At 36.1% G+C, this 24,304-nt stretch overlaps 1 protein-coding gene across 1 annotated transcript in view; it reads left to right on the forward strand.

Moving 5' to 3' along the window:
- Positions 1-24,304, forward strand: part of SH3RF1 (SH3 domain containing ring finger 1) — an 89,288-nt gene that overhangs the window by 42,614 nt on the left and 22,370 nt on the right. Inside the window, exons 2-5 of the mRNA XM_009989131.2 lie at positions 12,213-12,488; positions 13,882-13,977; positions 21,298-21,600; positions 22,521-22,631. Of these exons, the coding sequence (XP_009987433.2) occupies positions 12,213-12,488; positions 13,882-13,977; positions 21,298-21,600; positions 22,521-22,631 (786 nt within the window). The remainder of the gene's footprint in view (positions 1-12,212; positions 12,489-13,881; positions 13,978-21,297; positions 21,601-22,520; positions 22,632-24,304) is intronic.

The following is a 24,304-nucleotide window of genomic DNA, read 5'->3' on the forward strand; positions in this document are numbered from 1 at the left end:
TTAAATGCTTCTAGTTTCTGTGGCAGAGTGAAATCTGTTCTGTTTGTTGTAACCAACTAATAATATAGTGTCAACAGTGCAAGTGGACTAGAGGAGCAGAACTGCTGTAAGCAAATGCAGACCGACTAGACCTCCCTGGGCCTAAGTTCTGGTAGTTTTTCTGTGGTGAAATACTGAGAGGTAAACAGGTTATCCTTTCAATGTAAGTGTCTTATTGCCTAGCATTTTTAACCCTTGTTTACCTGTCGTGCTTAAAAAGAAAACAAACCAACCTCTTGGATAAACAGCTGCGTTTGAAAGCAAAATGGAAAATCCTTTCCTCTCTATCCTAAAATACCTAGTTCAACTTTGTACTCGTGTGCAACTCTCCCTGCCTCTGGTGGTGGAATTAGAATAATGAGAGATTTTGCTGTATTTGAACTGATTGTTTTTGTAAAAATTAAACACCCCTGTACAATGAAGGACAGTCTAGAGCTAGGCAACTTGGGAGAAAACTGGGCCCAAGATCTGCTGGCGTAACTGAGTTTGACACCTTGCTTATGTATTAGCTCCCACCTAAAAACATGGGCAACTCTTAATACAGTAAGGGGCTAATTAACGTAAGCAGGTGGAATACAGTTTTCTGCACTACTTTACAGAGAGCTAGTCACGTCTTGCTGGGAATTTGTTTGCCGGTTTAAGGAGCAGAGTAACAAGAGACCCCAGGAGAGCTAAATCATCTTCAGGGTCAGTTGGAGGTGGAGGACGGTGGGATGAGCTTGCGGGAAAGCTGGGCCAGCGAGGTGGGGAGCTCCTCGCTGACCTCCCTTGCAGAAAGGAAGCATAGGGAAGGTGGAAGTGGGGATGGATGACACTGGAGGAATTTAGAAATGCTGAGCATGTAGGTACGGGATTAAGGAAGGCAAAGCTCAGGCAGAATGGAGGCTGGGGAGATTATGGAGACCAATGGGAAGGACTTGTAAGGTACAGTGACAGCAGAAGGGAGTGTGATGATGCAAGATATGGCTAGAAAATGTCTATGTACCAATTCAGACCTGATAAACTCAAGGCAAGTGAATCAGTTTTGTTTTCTACACTTAATACTTCCTACTAATGCTTTTATGCTAAAATGTATTCATTTGAGCAATATGAAACGTGAAGCACAGTACTGTCTGTAGGCATTATGGGTTCAAGCCTGTTCTAGCAGTGCTACGCTGAGCAGAAGACTCATTTGCACCAGGCTGTTTGCCTACTTTTACAGTCTGGCTGAAACAACCACGAGGTGCAGACTCCAGCTTGTCACTGCACAAGAGATGAATGTTGATGTAGCGTTCCTCTGGCTCACTCAGCTCTTTTGTTATAATAAAGAACATACAGGAACATTCGTCTTGCAAGAAAATGCGTAATTTCAGCTAGGATTAGTTGCCTTTTCAAAAGGCCGACCAGCTGCTTCAAGTAGAGTACCATAAAAATGTTCTGGAAAAAAAATAGATATTCCAGGAAGTTGTGAGGCATGAAAAATTTAAACTATAAGTAAAAATAAATAGCAAATGGAGTTGTGATTTACTCTGTGCATGCGGCAAACATATATTTGTATATGCTACAGAGACAGCTAAAATTAGCACCTTTTCTTTTCTGCAGTAAGCAAGGGGCTGTTTGAAGTCAGGATATTAAAGGAATTAAATTGATTCCAAAAGAATTTCAAGGGAGTGAGGATGTTTCAGGAGAGGGAGGACACTGTACCGGTCCCAAATCAAGAATAGCAAAAGTCCCTTCGGATTCTGGCAACTAGAGTTTTCAGGGAATACCTGAAAGAATGTGTGACAGTGATGTTGTTTTAATCCAGAAGGTTGGACAAGTACCTTAACATTTACAAAATAGTGGAAAATAAACCTAAAAAAACTTTCTAGGGAGGTTGTGGAATGTCAGATGCTATCACAGATTTTAAAAATCAGATTCAGATAGGAGAGCTGTGTGCGTTTACTCTCTTTTTTAAATATCTTTAACAAGGTTGTTTTAATTTTAGACCTTGCACTGTTTTGGCAGGGAATACGTTAAGACTTGATCATAATGGAAAGCAAAGCATGCTCAGATAAAAAGTCGCACCTGTCAACCTTGATAGGTTTTCATCAAAAAATGCAGCAACCTCTTCATTTACAACTCTGTGTTTTCCCATTGCCCAATTTTTGGCAGCGAAGTATTTGAGAGATTAAAGGAATGTTTCTTCGTGGTGATCTCACCAAGAGTAATCTTACCAAGTCACTCCCTTGTTCAGAGTAATTTGCTGGCTTTGCTCCTTCTGTATCATGTTCAAACCCCTCACCTTCAAAGCACAGTAAGAGTTTGCTCTTGGCAATCTCATTTCTCATTTCTTCTCTTCAGTTTCTTTTCAGTCTGTCTTCTCACCTGGAATTCCCTTTCCTTTTCTTGGTGCAACAAGTAAATGTATTCATTTTCACATCACAGTGAGGGAAACTTGTTTACGTTCATTTTCAAAGCATAAAAACCTTTAGAACAATAGAGAGAATTACTCTTAAAATTTTTGTGTTGTTGATAAACACTCTGGAGCTTTTGATACTTGTGTTAGAATATCAGCTCCCTGAAGTCAGGACAGGGCCTCCCGTGTTCCATGCTTCGTTGATAAACCAAATGTTCCAATCTTCTGCACTAAGAAGATTAACTTTTTTTTTTTTAAAGTGAGCAAACAGAATGTGATTTGTGAAGTGGTATTATAAAGTGCAGATTTGTGAGGGAATTTTAAATGTGTAAAGTAAAATAGATCTGCTTTTCCAATATTGATGTCTTGTATTTAATGCAAAATGAAAGAGGAGATATGAGTTCTGATTAGCCATATTAAGAGCGGTACACAACGTAGATATTTCTGTCTGTTTCTTACCTTTATTCCTCCAGCATGGCACAACCATGTGTACCACATTAATAATGGGATCTTCTCAAGGTATTAGGAATACCCTATGGGCTTATGTAGATTCCCTTTTATTTCTTTGTAATGCAGTGAGGTTTTGTGTTAACATATTTAGAAAAAAATAAGAGACTGTATTGAACAGAAGGAGGAAGATGTTTCTTAGCATTGCAAGATCTCCTTTCTCTGAGATTGCTGTTGGCTGTGTCCCTATATCTTCATCAATGACTGCATATACTGCAGAAATTCTCACAGGCTGTCATGTAAAATATATCTGTCATACTGGTTCTAGAAATTACAGCAAAATGTTTTGTGAATGTTTTGTTGGATTGTGGTTTGGGTTTTTTTTCCTTCCTAGTGACTGATAAAAGTTGTTGCAGATTTCAGACTACAACAGTTGCAGTATTGATGCTTTATTTGTTTGGGGAAGGGTAAGCAAAGGCTTGTGGCATCTCTATTTGCCTCCCATTAAATCAATGGGAAAGAAGAACATTCTGGGTTTACATGTAAATTTCTGTTTAATCTGGACTTTGAGCTTGGAAGGGCACACATCTTGCTTGGGAATTAATTATTTGACTCTTTAAGCAATTGCATATGTGACTTTTGACAGAGAGAGCAACTCTCAGATAACTGTATTAGAAGGATAAGGATTAATTTGAGCAGCAGGAAAACGATGTCAAAGATGTGTAATTTCCAGTTTATGTGGAAACTAAAATGAAGAGTGGTAAGGGAAGACAATGCAATAGCAAGGTAAGAATGAATTCAGGGAAAGAGTTTAATGCTCAAGTATGGTCTGTATTTTGGTAGTTTTCAGAGGGGTTTTATTGCCTCTTCTGTAGTTACTGTGTTGTGGTTTTATGTTCATATAACAAACAAGAAAAAAAAAGGCAAGTGATATTTAAGAATCTATATTGACTCAGGGAAATTGTCACACTTCCTGTAACAGATTTTGGATGTGGAGTGAATAGTTACGAAAGGCATTTACTGGGTGACTAGGCAAAATGAGGCTTCTTGCTAAACACAGAAGTACTATCTAGCAATTTGGTATTTTGAACAGTTGAATAGTTCTGTATTCTGTATCTGAGCTTCAGTGATACATATCACAGAAAACTACCTGAGGCATATTATTTCAAAGTCTTTTACCAGGTCCCTGATATATACTGGCCTTCATATACTTTCTCTTACGTGATTTTTTTTTTTATTTGCTTGCTTCTTTTCTTTTTACATTTTTCTGATGCGCTTTTCTTCTTCTCCCTCCACTTCTGCCCAACCCACCCCCCAAAAAAAAACCTCTTTGCTTTATGATTATAAAGATAAGTCGCTTTTCTCAAGCTGGACAGAAAAATAAAAGTGCAGCAGCAGATCAGTAATCTACTGCATCTATTTCCTGTTTTCTAAAGTGCTCTTTAAAAAGAGAAAGGTAATATTTGTGAGGTGAGTTTCTTGCACTTCTATAGGTGTATATAGAGAAAGTGGAAACAGCAACACTTTCCAGAGCACTTAGTGTTGACCTCCCTTTGTAACTTTGGATGTCCATAGAGATCTAAATGTTGACAAATTGGATATGGTTGAGGAACACTAGATAAATTTTAAAATCTCACCCCACACTGAGACGTCTTCAGGGATATACAAGTAGTTAATGGCAGTCTGGGGTAGGACTAGTAAGTCCCATTACCTGGTCTCACAACTGTGCTGCTTCTCTAGATGTATGCTTGCCATGAGAGATGGCTGTCTTTTCCTTCTTCTTGGATTATGCAGTGTTCTGGTCTTAGAAGCCATAGGTGATACTACATGAAAACCGAATATATTGGAAAATACACAGATAGAAGCGTTTAAGTGGAATGGAATGAACTTATGCTGCATATCAAATTGACATGCTTAAAGAGATTAGGAGATCCACACTGCTGTATGATGGTACTGGGGCAAGAAAAATCAGCAGTTTTGTGGAGACATCAAACGCCAGTGAGTCGTAACATTCCAAGAGAATACCACTGGGGCGAGTAGCATTTTCAGACTGACCACAGAGGTTGGTATAACAGCATATAAGAGCAGATCTTTAAAACAAATAGTTGCTTTTGGAAGTAACTATTTTATATAAACATTTTAGCTCTTCATAGTGCACACTTGAAAGTTTTGTTTATATTTTTTATAAGACCTATTTTTTTCAAATGGTTTTGTAGTAAACAAGTACTCAAAAGGTCTTTAAAGACCTGGAATGAAATTTTGATGTGCATTGGCTTTCCTTTTCGAAATCAGTGGGAATACAGACCCAAATTCTCTTCTGCATCTTAAGTGACCTTCTCAGTTTTTTTCCTGTGCAGAGCAGTTCCCTCACTTTTTTTTTTCCTTTTTTCAACCCATCGAAGAAAAGCAATCTTTAACCTGTCAAGTGCATACAGTTGAAATACTTGGGGACATGCAGTGCACAGGATATAATTTTTTTCTCCTCTCTTATTTTTTGCTTACTTGTTTGGTTATTTTGAGAACTTAGTTTAGTGGAAAGTGTTCAAAATTTTCTTTACTTAACAAACCTCGGAAAGGTAAGTAGCTGAAAACTTTGCATTGCAGATAGGCAAAGGAAAGAAGGTGGCATTCTGAAGACTTTTTTTTTTTTTTCCATTTGAAAAAGAGTTTTCAAATACACAGGTATTGCACAGAAGGGGACTGGGCTAAGTGCCTTTGTGGAAGGCTTTGTAAATGTCTCTTTCTAACCTTCCATGTTATTAGTCTGATTGCTTAGGCCTTAAGGCAACATTTTTAAATTCCTTTCGTTCTCCTGTATTCCAGCTTTTAATTTCAAAACAACTTTGTGGGAGAGAGTTGCTCATGCTTATATTAAATAACCTTATATTTATTTCTTGACATCAGACAAGAAAAAGCGCCAAAATATTTTCTTCTGAAAGCTGTTAGAGAAATCAGAAAGGACTTTCATAAACTAACTACTTTAAGTAGGTCATTGATAGTTTACCTCAAAGGAACACATAAAAATTGTTTACATGAGTAGAGGATCTACCGTTCTGTTACAAAATACAGGGTTTCTGTATTTTGTAATACAGAACTTCTGCGCTGTTAAGTTCCTCTGCAAGTTACCAAGAGCAAAGTTAACTGATCAAGTCAGGCAAAGGACTCTAGGAGAACTTTTCTTTTCGACCTGCTCTAGATGGCTGAAACCTGGAAATTTAATAAAGATTATTCTAATATGTCACACTCTGTTACATCTGCAGCTAGTACTAGTGTTAGTTATCATGTATAAGAATTACAGAAAATTTACCATGTTCTGTAATAGTTAGCTAGTAGCAGAGAAGTTTTGCAGGTCTACCAAATAAATTTTAACTTGAAGGTCGAATTAAATAATTTTAAAAATACATCCTATTTCATCATTTATCAAGAACCTAAAATTTCTAATGATTGTAATTGTTCAGCTTTTCAAAAAATATAACAAGTATGTTGTCTTGATTGTGGTTTTCATCCTGCATCCTATTTTTTTCCTAAAGTAATCTTCCTTCAAAATTATTATTGTTATGTAGGTCACTGTTAAGTTACACACAGATGGGTTTCAGACCTAGTCTCTTTAATCAGGGTAACCTGGCTAGCTAGTTTCCTCTCAATGCACGGCTTCTTCTACTTTTAGTAAAATCGAAAAACGTATCAAACTGCAAGTAACCATATTTGAATATAACATTTCAAAACAACTACAATTTTTTTACTGTTTTAAGTCAAATGTGTGGTTATTTATTTTATGTGTGCTGAGAACAATGAGCTTTAGTACAACTGTATCATTTAGAAACTCGTAGAAGTGAATATACTTTCTAACATTAACATTGCTCACTTCCTTAATCTAGTAAATTGTCATATAAAAAATACAGCTTCAGTATATTCAGTAAAGCAATAGTAATTCATATCAGATGATACCAAGGGTTTGTTTTTATGGTTATTACAGCATGTTACTGACAACCTGATACAGCCTCCTGATGTAAAAATGTCTTACGTTTTTATTGTTCAGATAGCAGGAACCTCAGAGGTGCTATAACTAGAAATCATTTCATTTGCACTGGTGACCTCTGCAGTCTTCCAGGATAGTTCTAATGGTAGAAGGATGTAAAATTGATTCCACTAACAATTTAGTGTCAGATGCAGATTAATAACGCTTGAATTGGCCTTTCTTTGAGCAATCTGACATCGTTCGTATTGTTCCTTAGATGAGAAAAATAAATGCAGGGAGCCAGCTTTTAACATTCTCCTTGGATTATGGAGGCACTTTGTGTCTAGAACTCAAAAAGAAACGAGGAGACTTAGTTTGAAGTGTTATCACTTCTATTGTGGCGTGTTCTGCAAAATTTGAGTGTTTAATTTGTTCAGGTGGCAGCAGTTATACCTATAGCTTAACACAGGGAGCATGTTTCCTTCCTTCAGAAGGAAATCCTACTGAAGAAACACATCTATTAATATAAGCAATTTAAGAAGGTCTTCAATGAAGTATTCTTATAAGCTCTATGTCTCAAAATATGTGAAAATTGAAATGCAAGTACAGAAAGAACAAAGGAGACTGAAACAAAGAAAATGGAACTAGGCAGATCAAATGGCTTTAAATTAAGACTTGAAAACAGGTATTTGAGCCAGCAAGATGAAAGAAACATGAAAAAAATATAGGTGCAAAATGGAGTGTTCTTGCATGTAGGACTGGACAGCTTGGTAAAGGCCAAAGAAGGGCAAGAATGCAAAAATACACATTTAAAACAGTAATAAAAAGGATTCAATTGAAAGATTTGAGTCAAGAAGGCAACAGTATGAGAGAGAATGGCCTAGAAGATTAAAAGAAGCAACATTGTCATATGAAAGGTTTGAATGACTAGGAATGTGAAGAGGTAATCTTGGTAATACGCCTATACCTGCTGGAGAATGTACATAGGCTGGAGAATGTACGTGTAAAGAACTCACTCGACCCAAATCTGCCTTGCAAACAAGTTGACTGCAGCATATTAACAAAGTCTTTTCCCTATGTAAAGGCAACTTGTACTGGCAACCAAATATGTCTTACAATACTGGTCTTTGGGGGGAAAAAAAAAAAAGACTGATAAAAGCACCTCCGTAGCACTAGACTTACTGTACTTACAGTTGCTGTAAGAGGTATTGGAGATTTTTTGTAATAGTTTTGCATCTTGTCCTGGTTATTAATGTGATTGATAGTTTGATTTAGGAACTGCATGGAAAGAAAATAAAAAGATAGATGAAGAATAATTTTTCTGTCTTTTCTTGTAAGAAAATTGCAAGTAACTGATGTTTATTAAAGATCTCTTATAACGTGGATCAGAATGATAGTAACTTCCAGTTTTAGGCTTTCTGTAAGGAAAACCAGAAGTTATTTAGGAAAGCTAGGCATAAAAACTGCTGATGAGGTGTCTAAACAGGCCAGCTTTTTTGGAGGCTGATAGCACTTTGGTTGTGCACGTAGAAATCTTCATCTGTCCTACTACTAACATAAACAGTACTTCTGTAAAAATGTTGCTTCCTGGCCTCTTGAAGACACGGTGTTTGGAACCTCAAACAGGTGAAAACTGCATAGATATTCTGGGTCAATTCAACTGGTTTGCAGGGAAACCCAGGCCACATCCCAGTCTCGCAGCCGGTTAACAGGGGAGAGCCTTAGTTGCTTGGAAAAGTGACAACCAGCAGCACCGCAGCCAGGGAGGCTTAGAAGGAAACAGAGATGCAGATGACCCACTATCTGTTCCATTCATTTCCTTGGGAGAGGATTTACTATTTTTGCTACTTTAGCTTATGCTGGTTCACCAAGTGCGGAGAGTTACACAATGCCAGTGTAAGCGTATTTATACGTGGGCTTCTGCCACAGAAAGTCCTTTTTAAAAGGAAATCAGATCTCATGTTTCTATGCAGGCATAAGTTTCTCTTGGCTTAAGCTCATGAAAGTACACACAGTTGCATATTGTCCGTTAAAAAAATAAGAGTAAAGTTTGAAATAAGGTGACTGCAGAGAAATTATAAATCTGAAGAGGAAAATTGTAAGCTAATTCTGTAGGTTTCTAAGACAAAATATTTGAGTTTGGAGAAGAAATCTGAGGGACCTGAGCCTCACATATGAATGCATATGCATTTTTTCATATTCTTGTTTGTTTTGATGTCATCACATATTATTAATTTTATTTTTCTTAAAGGAATCTGGCATGTGAAATGTATGTATATCCATACCTTAGCTAAAAATGCATTTAAACAGTTTGTATATCAGCAGTAGCATTAGAAGTTCAAATAGTTTTGCTTAAGGATTTTGCATAAGGACTGAAGAAATAATTCTAAGAAACTTAATTTGTGTGGAGTCTTTCTGGCTTTCATATTTTAATTTCCTAAAATGGTTTTTGTCTGTTTTTTTTCTGTTGTTTTCTCAAAGAGCTGGCAGAGTAAATGGCAGCTGTAAACCTAAGGGTAGGCTGCAAAGTTTTTCTTCCAAAGCCTGCCTTTCATGTTTAGCCAAGTGAGAGACATGGAGTGAAATGTAAACTCCGGCTTGGCGTATCCTCATGGCCTTCTCTGCTGGTGAACAGCCGGAGGGCAGAAGGGGGGCCGAAGCTGCCCAAGATTGCTAACCACGACGGGCCCAGAAGGCACCAGCCATGAGCCGTGGATCCCAGGTTGCTCAGAGGAGGAGGAATGTGAAGATGGTGCTTGAGGGCCCTTGATAGCGTACCCCTAAGAAGGGTGCTTTCCATTGCACTAGGTCCTTCTTGCTTCATCCTCTCCCTGAGACAGAAGGAAAAGGCATTCGTTTTACTTCTCTTCTGAGTCATTTAACCATTTCTCTTCAATCGCTGGCAGTCTGACTGAGAACTAAGTATGTATTTTGTTGAATTTTGTTCTGTTTGAAATGACAGACTGGAACCATTTTTATTTAATGTGGGAAACAAGCTTTGCAGAAACTCAACCTGTACACTGGGAAAGAAACTTCCTATAAAATATAAACAGCTGTTTGTATGTTTGAGTGAAGGTTTGTTCGTGGGAGGCTTTGTGATAAACTGCATAAATGCAGTACTGACTTCTAACAATTGCATGATGACTAATTGATGAGTTTGATCACTTTGGCGTCATCTGCTGTGCTGGCATTCCTGGTTTGTTTTGGTTTTGTTTGTTTCTACGAAGATATTTTTTTACAACTGTATTTTATACACGCAGCTAATCTTAAAGGTCTTCCTCAGTACGAGGAAAGAGAGGGCTTTCTCCTGAGACAACAGAGTGATTCCTGGGAGAACTCCAACTATTCCCTCCGGTGCAAGAGAGATGCGTATGTCTCGTACTAGCCATAATTGCTTGGGGTCCTTTTTCTGCCAAGTAGTTCTCTGGCTTGTAATCACTGAAGGGCTGTAGATTTTTTGGCTTGTTGTCACTGGGATGGAAATCGATAAGCAACTGGTGTTTCTTCTCTTGTGTAGAGGTGTGCTTCTTTTCGCTTCCACCCGGACCTCTCTCCCACAGTCCTCTCTCTGCACTTGTCCTTACTACATCTACACTGACTGCTTCCTTCATTCTGTCAGTTTACTCTGCAGGGAGCACGTAGCCGAAAACCACATGCATACAATATTTTTTAATTCTTCTATTGTGGCCATGAATTTTCCCTTCAATCACTTGGGGCCCACAAACTCTCTAGTTGATGTCTTAGTCTTTTTCCCTATCCAGGTTTGTACAAGAGTATGCCAGTGGTGTTTGCATTCTGCACTGATGCAGTTAAGTGTGATCAAGAAGAAAAATATTGTTTACTACAGTCTGAAGATCACTAGTTTTTGTGAACAATTGCGTGGATCCTACTCATATAATAGTTTTAGTACCCATCCCAGATGCAGTAGAATGAACTGTGATTTTCCTGTATTCATGTGTAAATCATACTCATCTGTACCTGTCTATATACTTGTGGTTTTCCTTTGACTGTTTGGTATAGAAAGAAAATTATTAAATAAGCTAATCTTCAAAATATTATTTGTCCATTCATGAAATTATTATCACAAAATTAAAGATGTCCAAATAAATTGGATTATATTGACAGACAAAATTTTAAGTGTTAGAGTGCTTGATAATTTATTTCACATTTATCTTCTTACCAATGAGACAGACTTGAAGTGGTAATTCCTTCTGAGAATTTACTTGCATTCTGTGCATACCTCTTGAGATACTGGAAGTGCAATTCCAATTTACAGTCTGAGCTGGCAGAAGACTACAGAGGAGAGACATACTATAGGGTAGATGTGGCTAATAATATTGCCAATTGAATTTCAATAAAATTTGCCTTTTTCATAAGGGATAGCATTAAAGATGTGGAATGCTGTGCTCTAGTTGACCATAAATGCTGTCTTTGCTGTGGAAAGACTGTCTCAGTAATGGAGGTTACTGCTCCCCTCTAGATATTTAAAGTTGGACAGAAAAGAGAGTTTTGAAGACAGTCCCTAATACTGAGTTGTAGTTTTATGGCTCACTCTTGCAAAATGCGGAGGCACAGACTGAGCAATTAAAAAATAATACCTGCAGTGTATACAAGGGAGGATGACACAGTATTATATTGTAATCCTTCTGACATGCATTCAAGAGCAGCACCAATGACCTATAGGTTTCAAATATTAGGGAGGAGTCATGTGAAGAATACCCAAGGATGTACACCTTCAACAGTTTGTTTTTTTTTTTTCCCCAGTAATTTTTTTTAGCCTTGTTTTTAAATAAATAATTAAATTAAAAGAGTTGTTCCAAGATGAATTATCTCACCTTTAATAAAGTGAAATTTGTTTTTCAAGCTGGAAAACACTTCCCTTATGTTCTTATCCTTAGCGTTCTGTACCTGCATAATAAATAAGATGAGGAAAATAATAAGAAAGTCAGGCAGAAAACACACGGTGAAGGTCTTAAAGCAAATTTATTATTCTAGTGCTGTATTTTCTTGTAGCAATTTTCTGTCAGATCTCTCAAGTGGTCAGGACACTTTCCAGTTCGTTTCGTATTTTTGAAATGTTTAAGCTTAGTGAATTGGTATATGAAGGTTAGAGTTTTACCTTTTTTTGCCTCTCTTGTGTGTAGCAGCATTGTAGCATTACTGAAAAGCATCATGAAATTTAGAGGGATGTTAAGACTGTATAGAACTGAAGCTCTTCCTAGACCTTTGGGTAAAATCAGTAGAATCATTGCAATAAAATAATTTTGTTGTGTATAATTTTACTTTGCAGTTTTATACAGTTTCATTCATAGTCTTCCAAAGAATGTAATATAAATTATATTTAGTAATACTCATCTAACTGTAGCGATTTTTTTTTTTTTTCTTCTTCAGGGTGTACCTCAGTTACCATGTGCCAAAGCATTGTATAACTACGAGGGGAAAGAACCTGGAGATCTTAAATTCAGTAAAGGAGACATCATCATTTTGCGTCGACAGGTGGATGAAAATTGGTATCATGGAGAAGTCAATGGCATCCATGGCTTTTTCCCTACCAATTTTGTTCAGATTATTAAACCTTTACCTCAACCTCCGCCTCAGTGCAAAGCACTTTATGACTTTGAAGTAAAAGACAAGGAAGCAGATAAAGACTGTTTACCATTTTCAAAGGTAAAAACAGAATTAAATTACTGTTTTCTTTTAATAATTTCATTCACTTGGATCAGAAATAATAGGACTGTTCTGTAGTTTTGTCTGCATTTTTTTAATGGAGCTGCACAAAGATGAAAAGGGCAAGTAATTCTACGGGTATTTCTGCAGTGTGGATTAGTTTTGCCTTCTTTGTCTTCCTAAATTACATATAATTTCTCTGTGGTTTTATTTTTGAGAATTCAGTTTTTCATAATGGCAGTAGTAATGTTCTTTTATTTATGAAAAATAACTTATGTTATGGATTAAAAGTGTTCCATCTGCTAAAGAAACACTCATTTTAAATTGCTGAAGTTGGTACCATTTTCAGCTTTTCATTTAGTAAGTGACCTTTTTTTTAGGATATAGATACTAGACACAAAGTACTACTAAACTTTGTCATTCTATATTGTTACTAATTGCCTTTTGGAAAACATGATGTTTGTTTTTACATTGTTTCTATTGTAATTAATTTTCTGTCTTGCCAGGCACATAATGATAGAGTTTTAATAGGAATCAGAGCTGTTCCTTTTTTCAGTTTCTGATTGATTTGATTGATCAAATTGCACAAAAATGTTGTAAGATCAAAAGTGAGCTAATCACTTTTATACTTTTGCCTATTAAAAGTGAAAAAAATAGCTAAAATTCTAAAAAGGAAAGATATTAACATATGGACAGACAATGGTTATTACAACACAGAACAACGATATTGTTGAGGATGATTGGCATTAGCTTGCATATTTTGATTAAGTTGTTGGCAAACTTTGGTTTTGTGTTGGTTTTTTTTTTTTTAAATTTGCAGTCTTGCTTGATTAACCATCTATGTTTCCAAATATTTTAACTTGCATATGAAACAATTATATATCTTGGCATAAGTAAGAGCAATGTTTAACGTGCATGTAAATCCTTTTTTAAGTAACATTCTCAAAACTTTATCTAATCCAAGTGCTCCGTGTAGATGTGAATGAAATCATATCACTTACCAGTGTTCTTCAGTACTTAAGGAGAAAAGCAACATCTAGGGAAGATTAGGTAATAAGTCAGCTGAGAAGGAAAAAGATTGCAGTTCTGTTGATTAATGTCAAAGAAATTAAAGGGAGGCTGGTGAATACCATGGACTGAACATGGTAGGAAGCCTGGCACTAAGGACAGAGTCAGATGGCCGAGACTAGCTGTGGAGAGTTAGCTGAACTCTGACAAAATATGAAGAAGAACGACTGGAACTGACTTCAACCCCAAAAGCAGCATGGTGCTGTTAGAGTGCTGTGGTTCTTGTCCATGTACCACCTTCTCTGATTACCTGTGCGTTATGGAGGGAAATTAAATTAGAAGTTTAATTAGAGCTGGGAGACATAATCACTGCATGTTCACACAGGATGATGTTCTGACTGTAATTCGCCGTGTGGATGAAAACTGGGCAGAAGGAATGCTGGCTGACAAGATAGGAATATTTCCAATTTCGTATGTTGAGGTGAGTAAAGTTGAGCCCTCAGTAAGGTTGTGCCCCACTGTATATTTCATTTTCTGAAAGGAAAAATAATCAGTACTGGTGATTCTAAAATAAACTGAGGTATAATAGTCTTAGTCCTGAAGTAATCTAAGATCTGTATGCTTAGTTTGGGAAAGTTAATTACCTCAGCAGTTGAACCAGTGATTTTTACCTAGGTATTTGATACCTGTTTTCATTGAATGGAATTGGAATGAAATTACTTGGAAGCAGTCACTGTGTTTTCTTGTTAATAACTGGAGTTGTGCAGTCAATCACAAACCGTACTTAACCGCAAAATGAAAGCAATCAGCAAGTCAGAGGAATAGTAAGCTCTGCACTGTCTCTAATACCTGCCTCTCAAAGCCAAATTAGCGTAGCTTGAAAGTCAGAGAATATAGGCTGTTGTTAAGCAGGTAAAGCATTGACTTTTACATCCCAAAGACCCTTATATAAAATATCCTGTATCTTCCTGCGTTTCTCATATGCGATGTGGCAATTTACAGTGAGAGGTAACAGTTGAGAAGTTTCCTCAACCTTTTAAGATGTAACAGTTGAAAGCTATATCTTCTATACAGAAAGACACAGGTGATTAAGAACAGCGTGTACAGCTGCAACAATGATCTAAAATTTGCATTACAGAAAGATATAGAGGTTTGGCATACTGTTTGTATTTTTCTGATAAGTATGCTGTGGATACTTGGTAAGGTACACTTCTCCCATTGAAGAGATTTTATTTCAATAAATCATGCAGAATGGTGAAAGGAAAACGTATTTTCGCGTTACCTGTGGGATGAGAAATATGTACCTCAGGTCACAGAAGAAATGTGTAACCATACTAAGAATCAAGTCAGGTTTTATTAGTTCTATTTCTGAATGCCCCGATGAGATAGGAACTTTTTAACAAATTACTGTGTTTGACCTACGGAGAATTTATTTTTTTCTGTAAAAGGGAAAACATGTATATTCATTTTTTTAGGTTGATACAAAGGTCTGTATATCTGGGGATAGAAACTTTCACATGACCAAAAAAAACCAACAACAAAATGGAAAGGGTTTCAACCTGCTTAATGCAATTCTGGCTTGAGTTTAGGGAGTTTTTAAAAGCCAACTGAAGAAGTTCTTGCCCTTGGCTATTCATTCCTAGCTCCTTGCAATTAACTGCCCCTTCAGTTCAGCCACTGAAGGTTTTTGTGGTGCTTTTTAAAACTAAATCGCTTAACTTAGCCAAGTTAGAAAAAGCCCTTTCCTAGGGCTGCAGCTTGGGCTAATTATTTAGCAAATAACTCCATTTCCATCTCTACAAAAGTTTGCAAAATAGAGATACACTCTTGAAAAAAATTATGTAAAAATGGTGCTCACTCAGAAAATGTATTTCATTGTTGATATTTTTAGATGAATTCCATCAACTAAGAAAATGTATAACAGTCACAAGCACTTCTGTACACACTTGCAAATCCCCACCAAAACGAAATGGGAAATCTAGAATGATAAATAATACCCAAAGAGATACTACAGATCAGATAGGTCAGTTTTTTTCAGCGTATACTAAACTGAAACACATGCTCTGGTGAAGAGCGGTGAAATATGCAGAAAACTCTCAACTTGAATTTTGAAATACCTATTTTCTGAGATTGTATAACTATTGTTCTGGAAAATATGCAGACAGTTGATACAAACAAGTATATCAAACCGGTCTTGTGTATGCTATTATTAAAGACATGGAAGAGGAGAAGTAATTCATATTTTTGAGGTATGTTTTATATGTTTTTTTAGTTATGTTTCCCACTGCCATAATCATTGCCTATTTTTGTCATAATAACAGATATATCTTTGCCTTGTATAAGTTAGTCCACATACTTTAATTTTTTTAAAAAGTGTGAATTAGTAGCTGCATTTATTGATGATTTTCTGAAGTCGTTAATTTTAAAATGAGTGTAGCCTATGATATTTATTCTATAGTATAGGTCTGATACTTGTGATGTTTCTTGTACAATGGGGTGACAGGATAAACTTTAGATATATTGAAGTCGATGAAAAACTGATTAGATTTGAGGACAACTTTTTACTTGGAGGAACATTTTATGATTCAAAGGAACATTTTATGATTCAGTGATTACTAGTCTGCTCTATTATTTTATATTGCTTTCACTTACTAAATTCGTGGTAATAATAAAAGCTAAGACTGAAAACATTAGGGAAGAATTTTAATAGTGATTCCATTAAGAGTGCAGTTTCTTAACTGACTCACAAAACGTTATGTCTCTGTCTGTAGACCCGTAGGACTGTGAAATAATCACTTCTATCTGCAAATGAAAAATAAATAATGCAAAATATTGCAAAACCTAAAATTTTTTATACTAAGCAGTGCTAAATCCAAACCAACCCTCTAGTTTTACTGGAGTAAGACTTGATTAACATATCTAAATTACTAGATTTTCAACTGATGGAATTTCAGTGTGCTCGCATTAAAAGCAGGTCAGCCAGGTTCCGTTGACAAAATGCAGTGAGTCTACAAACCATATGATTAGGTTCATAACACTTAATGTTTGTCTCTGTTCCAAAAAGCAAGATTAATCAGAGCTAAGAAGATATTAATAGACTTTTTCTGTAGTATGGCTCTGGGTACAATATAAATTTCTTAGAAAGACCTCAAATTTGACATTTTGATGTGGTTTAACACTGAGTAAACACACTCAAAATCTGAAAGTATTTAAATTTTACCAGTTATTCAGCACTTGTACAGAACAACTAGAAAAATACAAATGCCCAGAATAGAAAAAGAAAAATCAGGGAAAAGGAATCACTTTTCAATCAAAACGTCAGTAGAAAATAATGACAGCTTTTATTTTCTCAAGTTAACATGAACGGTTGGGAAACATCTTTGTATTAATCCAGCTCCTCTAGCTTTATTTGTAAACCATCTTTCAGAAATTTAGGGGGAAAAAAACCCAACCAAATGATCTAAAATGTTCACCGTAGTAGAATTTTAAGTTCATTGTCATTATATACTACTGCATCAATCAGTTAACAGGACATTTTAATCAATGAGAACATAAGATTTTATGTACCTAGTGTGTCAGGTAGGTTTGTTTTATTAGCATCTCCTCCTGTACCAAACAGTAGTGCTTCAAAACATATTCATTTTTTATTGCATCTGTACATTTCAGATTGGATTTTAAGCTGGATTCCTAGCATGGTCGGTTTAACATTGTACTTACGAGGCTAAACTTTGTCAGTCACTCTTAGATGATGACTTAAAGTGCTTAGGAAAAAAAAAATCAGACTTATGTAACAATACTAACTCAGAAGAATAAGACAAAACCTTTTATGGAAACTTTCCTCTGCTTTTTGACTGTTCTGCCTGCTCAGAACTTAAAACAGAAAATTTATGCAAAAAGTGCATGTTTTATATTACACCTGAAAACAGAGATTGTTAACTTTGAGTAGAAAATCATAGTCTAATCCCCACTATATTTGAATGAGATAATCTCAATGTAAGCATTCCAATAACAACTTTTGGGTATTGTAGTTTTGATTAGTTTTCCTGACAAAAACTGCAGTACAGAACTATGTCATTTGTTTCAGAAATCGATACAAACACAGCTCTGCCCATTTTCGTAATCTGTTCAAGATTTGTGAAATGATTCTTCCACTGGTTTGGACAAAATATATTTGTTTCAAAACTTTAATTGCAAAGCTGAATTTAAGTTTCTAAGTTATTGCCTATCCTCTGGGATGATGCTTAGCAAAAATAGTAACATCAAATAAGGACAATGTTTGCCTTAGTTCCACTTACACTTTACTCCTTTGTTTCCAAATATGTGAAAGTGAAATATGTCTAGAAATTGGAATTTGACTAATAAAAGTGTTAGCAATGTGGAAAAATAACTCCTTGACATATGGTGATGGAGTGCAATTGCATAAATAAAAATTTTGGATGAACATGAATAGAAAGATTGCCTGAGGGAAAAGGTAGTGTTTTCACTTAATTTCAGAAAGTGATTATGTTTGAATTCTAACTATCTACATGTGAGCGAAGAATGCTGGAATTCCTTTATGAAAGCAGTACAGTAAAGCACAACTAAGAGAGACCTTGGAGTTGGTCTTGCATGGCAGCCTACTTGATAATTTCTCCTGATGGGTGGAAGCAGGCAGAAGCCTGTCTGCCAGCCTCAGCCCCTGCTGCAGCCTGAGACGCAGCTCAGCCGGCCGCCTCTGTCTTGCCCCCATTTGGGAAGTTGTTCTGTCTCCTGGGTTTTGTCGGGAAGGGGAGCTGGATTCCAGGCTATGTGTTGCAGCAAAGATTTTGTTGAATAGAACAAACAAATAAACGTGAATGTAAAAGTAAAGAAGCTTCAGTTCAAATACATCTGTTCAGGAAAATGACTGATGTAGAAAATGTGGGAATAGATACAGGGGTATTTGCTGCAAAAAGGAATGCTGTGTTGAAACACTACCTAGTATGAGTGAGATTCATTCCCATGGTGACCCTGAATGGTTGCTAGCCATTTATTTGGAGAATGCATGCGAGTTCTTAATTTCTCTTCTCAAGGAAGAAGTAAACTGCACTCTGCAAAATATTCTGCAACTACTGCTGTCCTCAGGTGGCTTCTAAGAAGAGGCCAGTTCACTTCCATATTTAGCTTCATGCTACTCTTGCGTGTGCTCCTCTACATAAGAAAGCTCAGTACTTTGCTTACATTTCAGTCAGTCTTGAATCAATCCCATGGGCGAGCCTTAGCTTTCCTCTAATAGGTTGTTCACTGTATGGAAATAATCAGATTCTGCAGGCATTAATAGATTCAGGAGGTAAACAAACATAGTTAGGTGTAACAGGTACCTTGGGGTGCTTTTAGCAGAGGGGCTTTTGGTTTTGTTTTTTACTTCTGGGTCATCCCTTAACTATTCCAATTAGGTATTTCTTGTTTTAGGAATGAGTACTGCTTTTCTTTCTCTGATCTGAGTAATTTGTGAACAGGCTTTTTGCTAAATAAGGGAGTGGATTAGATAAGAATAAAAGTGGTTGCAGCTGTTGTATAAGAATATGGAAGGCAGAGATTCTCAGGAAATACATGAAGAATTTCAATCTGAGTTGGAAAAAATAAAATGTGCAAAATACATGAAATGATTAACCTTTGAAAAGCCTGCATATTCTTCCATGGTGAAGGATAGGACCCTGACAAGATGAGTAGCAGAGTAGACATTTTTTGGTCTTATTTTCTACTTGTTTCATATCCTTCAGGCTCATATCAGTGTTCTGCGATAAAATAACATTGTTTTCACTGGTCTGTTAAAAGTGTGTTTGCTCTAAATTTAAAATTTAATAAATAAATAATATAAGTAATGGGCTTGCAAGTTAACTGGAGAAAGCCATATGGTTATGTCTTCTCTACTACAGAAATGGTGCAAAATTATTTTGTCCATATGATCCATGTCCAGTATTAGCAGGAAGGATAATAGAGCATCTACCTTTTTTTTAGAAATATTTACTGTTGTGACATTATCCTCTCATTCCTATTCTCTTCAGCTGCCTTCTAAAGGACCAACAATAAGAACATTTAGGAAAAAATTCTACATTGTCATCTTCATATCCTTTTTCAAATCCCTCATTATGCCTGTCTTCCACTGCATTATGTTCTAAGGAGTTCTTCCTCTTCAAGCATTTCATAATTTTAATTTTTCCTGCTGTTACATCCTAGTACATTTTTATGTCAACTCATTGTTCCAGTAGTTAAAGTTTTGAACTTAGTTTGTCTATTTCTTTTGTGTATGCATGGAATTTCCTTCCAGATCTCATCTTTCAAATACCACTTGAAAACCTTTTCTATGTTAGAAAAATATATATTCTTTATTCTTTTGTACCACTTGATATCTGTCTGTCTGTCTGTCTATCTATCTATCTATCTATCTATCTATCTATCTATTTCTCCTTAGAGACAGTAAAGTGTTCAGGGTATAAGCTGTTGTCATTTTTGGGAGTGGCATTTAAATCAGTGTTGATGCTATCGTGATTAATGATGTGTTATTTGTCTAGTAAAGTTTTGATGAGATAAATTACTGCTTTAAAACTCTTCATAAGTGTGTAGTAGGTATCTTGTGGAAAAGTGGGCAAAATGAATAGAAGAAATATGTTGAAGAATAGAATATTTCCATAGTAACTAATTTCATTCCTTCATCCTTCAAATTTTTTCCTTCTTCATAATTTGCTACACTTATCCAAGTAACAGTATTCATATCTAGTGCTACATACTAACGTTATTTAACTTGTTCAGAAAACTGGTGCTGGTGTTACTTCAGCTCATGAATAAATGAGAGTTCTGACGGTATTATTTCCAATAGCTCTAAAATACAAATAAGATGTTCTGGAAATAAAGGGTTTCTGAAAAATGTAGCTTGCTTCCCCCCCACCCCCTTACATAGCTTACATTTCATTGTAAGAAGAAAATGTGTGGGATTCCATATTTCTTCATTGGAAAGGAAGGATTTGTTTGCATTTAATATAATATTATTGTAACAAACTAACAAACAGAAAATTTCATTGTGAACAAAAATTCGTTAGAGAAGCTTAAAGAATGAAGAATCCATTTGAGGGCTCTTAGGCAGAGATGCTACCTCTGCATTAGAAAACTCAGAAGTTGAGAAGATATCTCCACAGAATTGCCAATATACGTTTCTTTTTTCCTTATTCTCTCCTGTGCTTGTATAGCTACTTGTTGTCAGGCAGTGTACTGGTGTAGCTGGATCTTTAGTCTGTCCTGCTGTGTTCTTGGCACTTAGGAAGCCTTTTTTTTTTGATTACTGGTAGTGGTAAAGATATGTGCATAAATACCAAGGGGTACTAGGAGGAAAGTCTTCAAGAGTCTGCATACAAAGGTGTGGGCTTATGTCATACCAACAAATAAAAAAGGCTTAAAATGAAATGAAGATTCAAGAAGTTTTGTAATACAGATCTTGGTATTATAAGGTCAAAGGGGACCACTGTGATTTAGTCTGGCTTCTAGGTAACACAGGCGGCAAATATTGCTGAATTAATCCATGTGTGGACTAGAGCATAATGTCCTTTCGTGACTGACATTTTACGTCTGATGGGTAGTCCACACCAGCCCAACAGTAAGTGTGTTGTTTGTAGTGAAAGATTTGTCACTCTGTACTGACTAATTTGTAGAGTAGGTCAGTATGTCACAGTTTTAAGGTATAATTTAAATTCCATTATGTTATCAGTAAAAGGAAAATAGATTTTTTTGTTATATTCAGTTGATTTTTATAAATAAAGGAATACTAATGTGTGACTGTCTTTTGTAGTTTAACACAGCAGCCAAACAGCTGATAGAATTGGATAAGCCCTCAGGTTCTGCTGTTGACTCTGGAGAAGGTACCTCTGGGGCAGCTCACAACAATTCAACCCAAAAGCACACTGATACTAAGAAAAACACCAAAAAACGGCACTCTTTTACCTCCCTCACTATGTCCAACAAGTCTTCACAGTCTTCTCAGAATCGCCACTCAATGGAAATTAGTCCTCCTGTCCTCATCAGCTCCAGCAACCCAACTGCAGCAGCCCGCATAAGTGAGCTGACGGGACTTTCCTGTAGTGCCCCGTCTCAGGTAATTTACATGAAATCAAATATAAATCGTGTGTGTAATTTTAAAGAAAGGACTATAAAGGCTACTGATCTTGGAAGATTACTTACTTAAAATTATTAATTATATGTAATTAATACTGAAGGATGCTTTCACAAGGTTTATCTTCCAACATGAGAGCATTTAAGGAAAACACTTTACAACACTTCTTATACAATGATAGAAAATATTTTTGATCTTGTAAGCTTATATTTTTCACAGTTGTGAATTTCTTAAGTGCCACAAAGGTTTTTATTAAACTGTGGAAACTAGAAACTGGAGTGATTTAATTTCTTGGTTTTTTTTTTCCTAAATGGAATATAATATTAGATATTAATAAAGCACATGCACGTGAAAGGTAAATTCAGCTTGAAAATTACATGAATTCCAGAAATTTGCCATATTAATCTGATTGTGATAAGTAGAAATATTTATCTGGCTTTATTTGTTTGTTAATCTCTTGTTTCTTCAAAGCTTTTAGTTATAAGCTACAGTAGTTCATGAACAATTGTCTGTTTCATGTAGAGATTACATTTTGGGAGAAGAGATAGTAATGGAGACTAGGAAGTGTTGGTGTCATTTTACATGAGCTAGTAAATGTGTTTTATTTGCATGTCTTTGAGATCTGACAACCTTTTATGGAAAAAAGGAAAAATGGCATTGGTAGAAGTGTGTTTCACTGTGCTAGATCAGTGTATCTCCAAAGGTTCTGAAATATCAGGGAGGATAAAAAAGCAGTGTGATCCAGTACTGTTTGTATGAATATTTAACAAAAAATTCGTTCTAGCCTAAAGTTACAGATGGTAGAGTACTGGTGGTTTTGACCGTGAAGCTTACAGCTGTGTTAAAACCAGCTCTTATTAAACAGTTCAGAACTGACCCTGCTAGTTTTTTTTCTTTAACAGGTTCATATCGGTACTACGGGGCTAATTGTGACTCCACCTCCTAGCAGCCCAGTCACAACAGGGCCTTCATTTACCTTCCCATCAGAAGTTACCTACCAAGCTGCTATTGGTGTAAGTACCATTTAAGAAAACTCAGCCTTTCCATTTATCTTTGGTCTGTACACTTTGGGTTTCTTTCTCGAGTTCTGATACACTGATTTGAAATGATGATTTTATGAGGATCATCTGTGTGGTAGACAATGGTATAAATGGCGCTATACCAAAAGCATTATTGATACGATGATGTTTGCATCCTGTCATGCATATCCGTTTCTCCAGCTTTCCTCAGTCGTTTCTCTGTAGTAAACACAAGCACACTTTCTTCCAGAACAGTGTTTCTTTTTAGCATAGGTAGGAAAGAGAATATACTGGGGGTGAGGTTAGGGGAAATAAGCAAGATCTTACAAAAAACATCATCTTGAGGCCACAGCTGCCAGATATTCCTGTCTGACTTAATATTGTCAAGATTCTCTGAAATAAGTTTCAAAACTGCTTTCTCCTAACTAAAGATTATTTTAGTTCTGTGTACACCTGTGGCAGATGAAGAACATATCTAGCATGTCTGAGTTAGGTTCTTGGAGATCAATATGAAAAACTGTTGCCAATGGCCATCTTTTAAAGGAAGGAATACATTGCAAAGCTGTTTTCTTTGGGCAAAGAAAATGACATTGTCTTCAAAAAGTGCAGGATTTAATTCCAAACCCAAATGAAATTCTTTATTTTGCTATGCTTGTGATGGAGAAGCTCGGGAATGTCCGATACCATACTGCACTTGTCAGAGCTTTAATTGCAGTAGAGGTAGTGGATACCAGTTTTCAGAGATCATCAAGGGGACTTAATAAGCCTTTATTTAGATCATAGGAATTCTCAAAATTTAATTCTTGTTTCACATCCAAAAATTGTGCCCCAAACCTTTGGGGGGGTGGATAGACAAAGTTGAATAATAAATCTCCATTTAGTTAAAAAACAAAACAAAACAAAAACAAACAAACAAACAAAAAACAACAAAAGAACAAACAAAAAAACCACCGACAAACCAAACCACCACAACAAAACAAACAACCCAAACAAAAAACTTCAAGGCTTGATCTTGTTTAGGTGTCTAATTATCCTTACAGTCTTTTAAAGGAAGTAAAACGTGACGAATAGCCTTGCTGCTAAATTTGACTGGTTTTGTTTTCAACTTTTGACACTTGGAGCTTTTAACATGTTTGTCTGCAAAATTGAAGGCAGAGTTGTCTGTCTTCTATTGTCAACTTTTTGTTGTTTAAGTAAACACTTAAGTGTGGCTTGATCGCAGCTGAGAGGTGGCATTTTGACAGCTTTCTTTGGGACTCTAACTTACGTTTTTCAGTACTTAAAATTATGATGTTATTTTCTGAATTATCTCCAATACTTCCTTCTGGCATGGTAAGCATATGGTAATTGCATTCCAGAACCGAGTACAGTACTGCAGGGTCATTTTCAGTGATGAAAATACTGATGGCATGACCCTTTTACTTTTATCCTATTGACCCTTTTACTTTTATCCTGTTAGTCTGATGTTTGTATCTTGAGAATTTGCATCCATTCATTTGGCCTGAGTGTAGAGCAAGGTTTACGTTCAGCTAAATATCCACCATGATCTCGCAGATTTTCATCATCAGTACTGATGTAATAATTACTCTCATCCAAGTAAAGGTATTTCACATTCTTTGTTCTTCAGACAGACAGCCTTATTGTTGACAGTTATACAGACAGTGTGC

The sequence above is a fragment of the Tauraco erythrolophus genome, chromosome 5 (genome assembly GCF_009769465.1).
Source record: "Tauraco erythrolophus isolate bTauEry1 chromosome 5, bTauEry1.pri, whole genome shotgun sequence".
NCBI lineage: Eukaryota > Metazoa > Chordata > Aves > Musophagiformes > Musophagidae > Tauraco > Tauraco erythrolophus.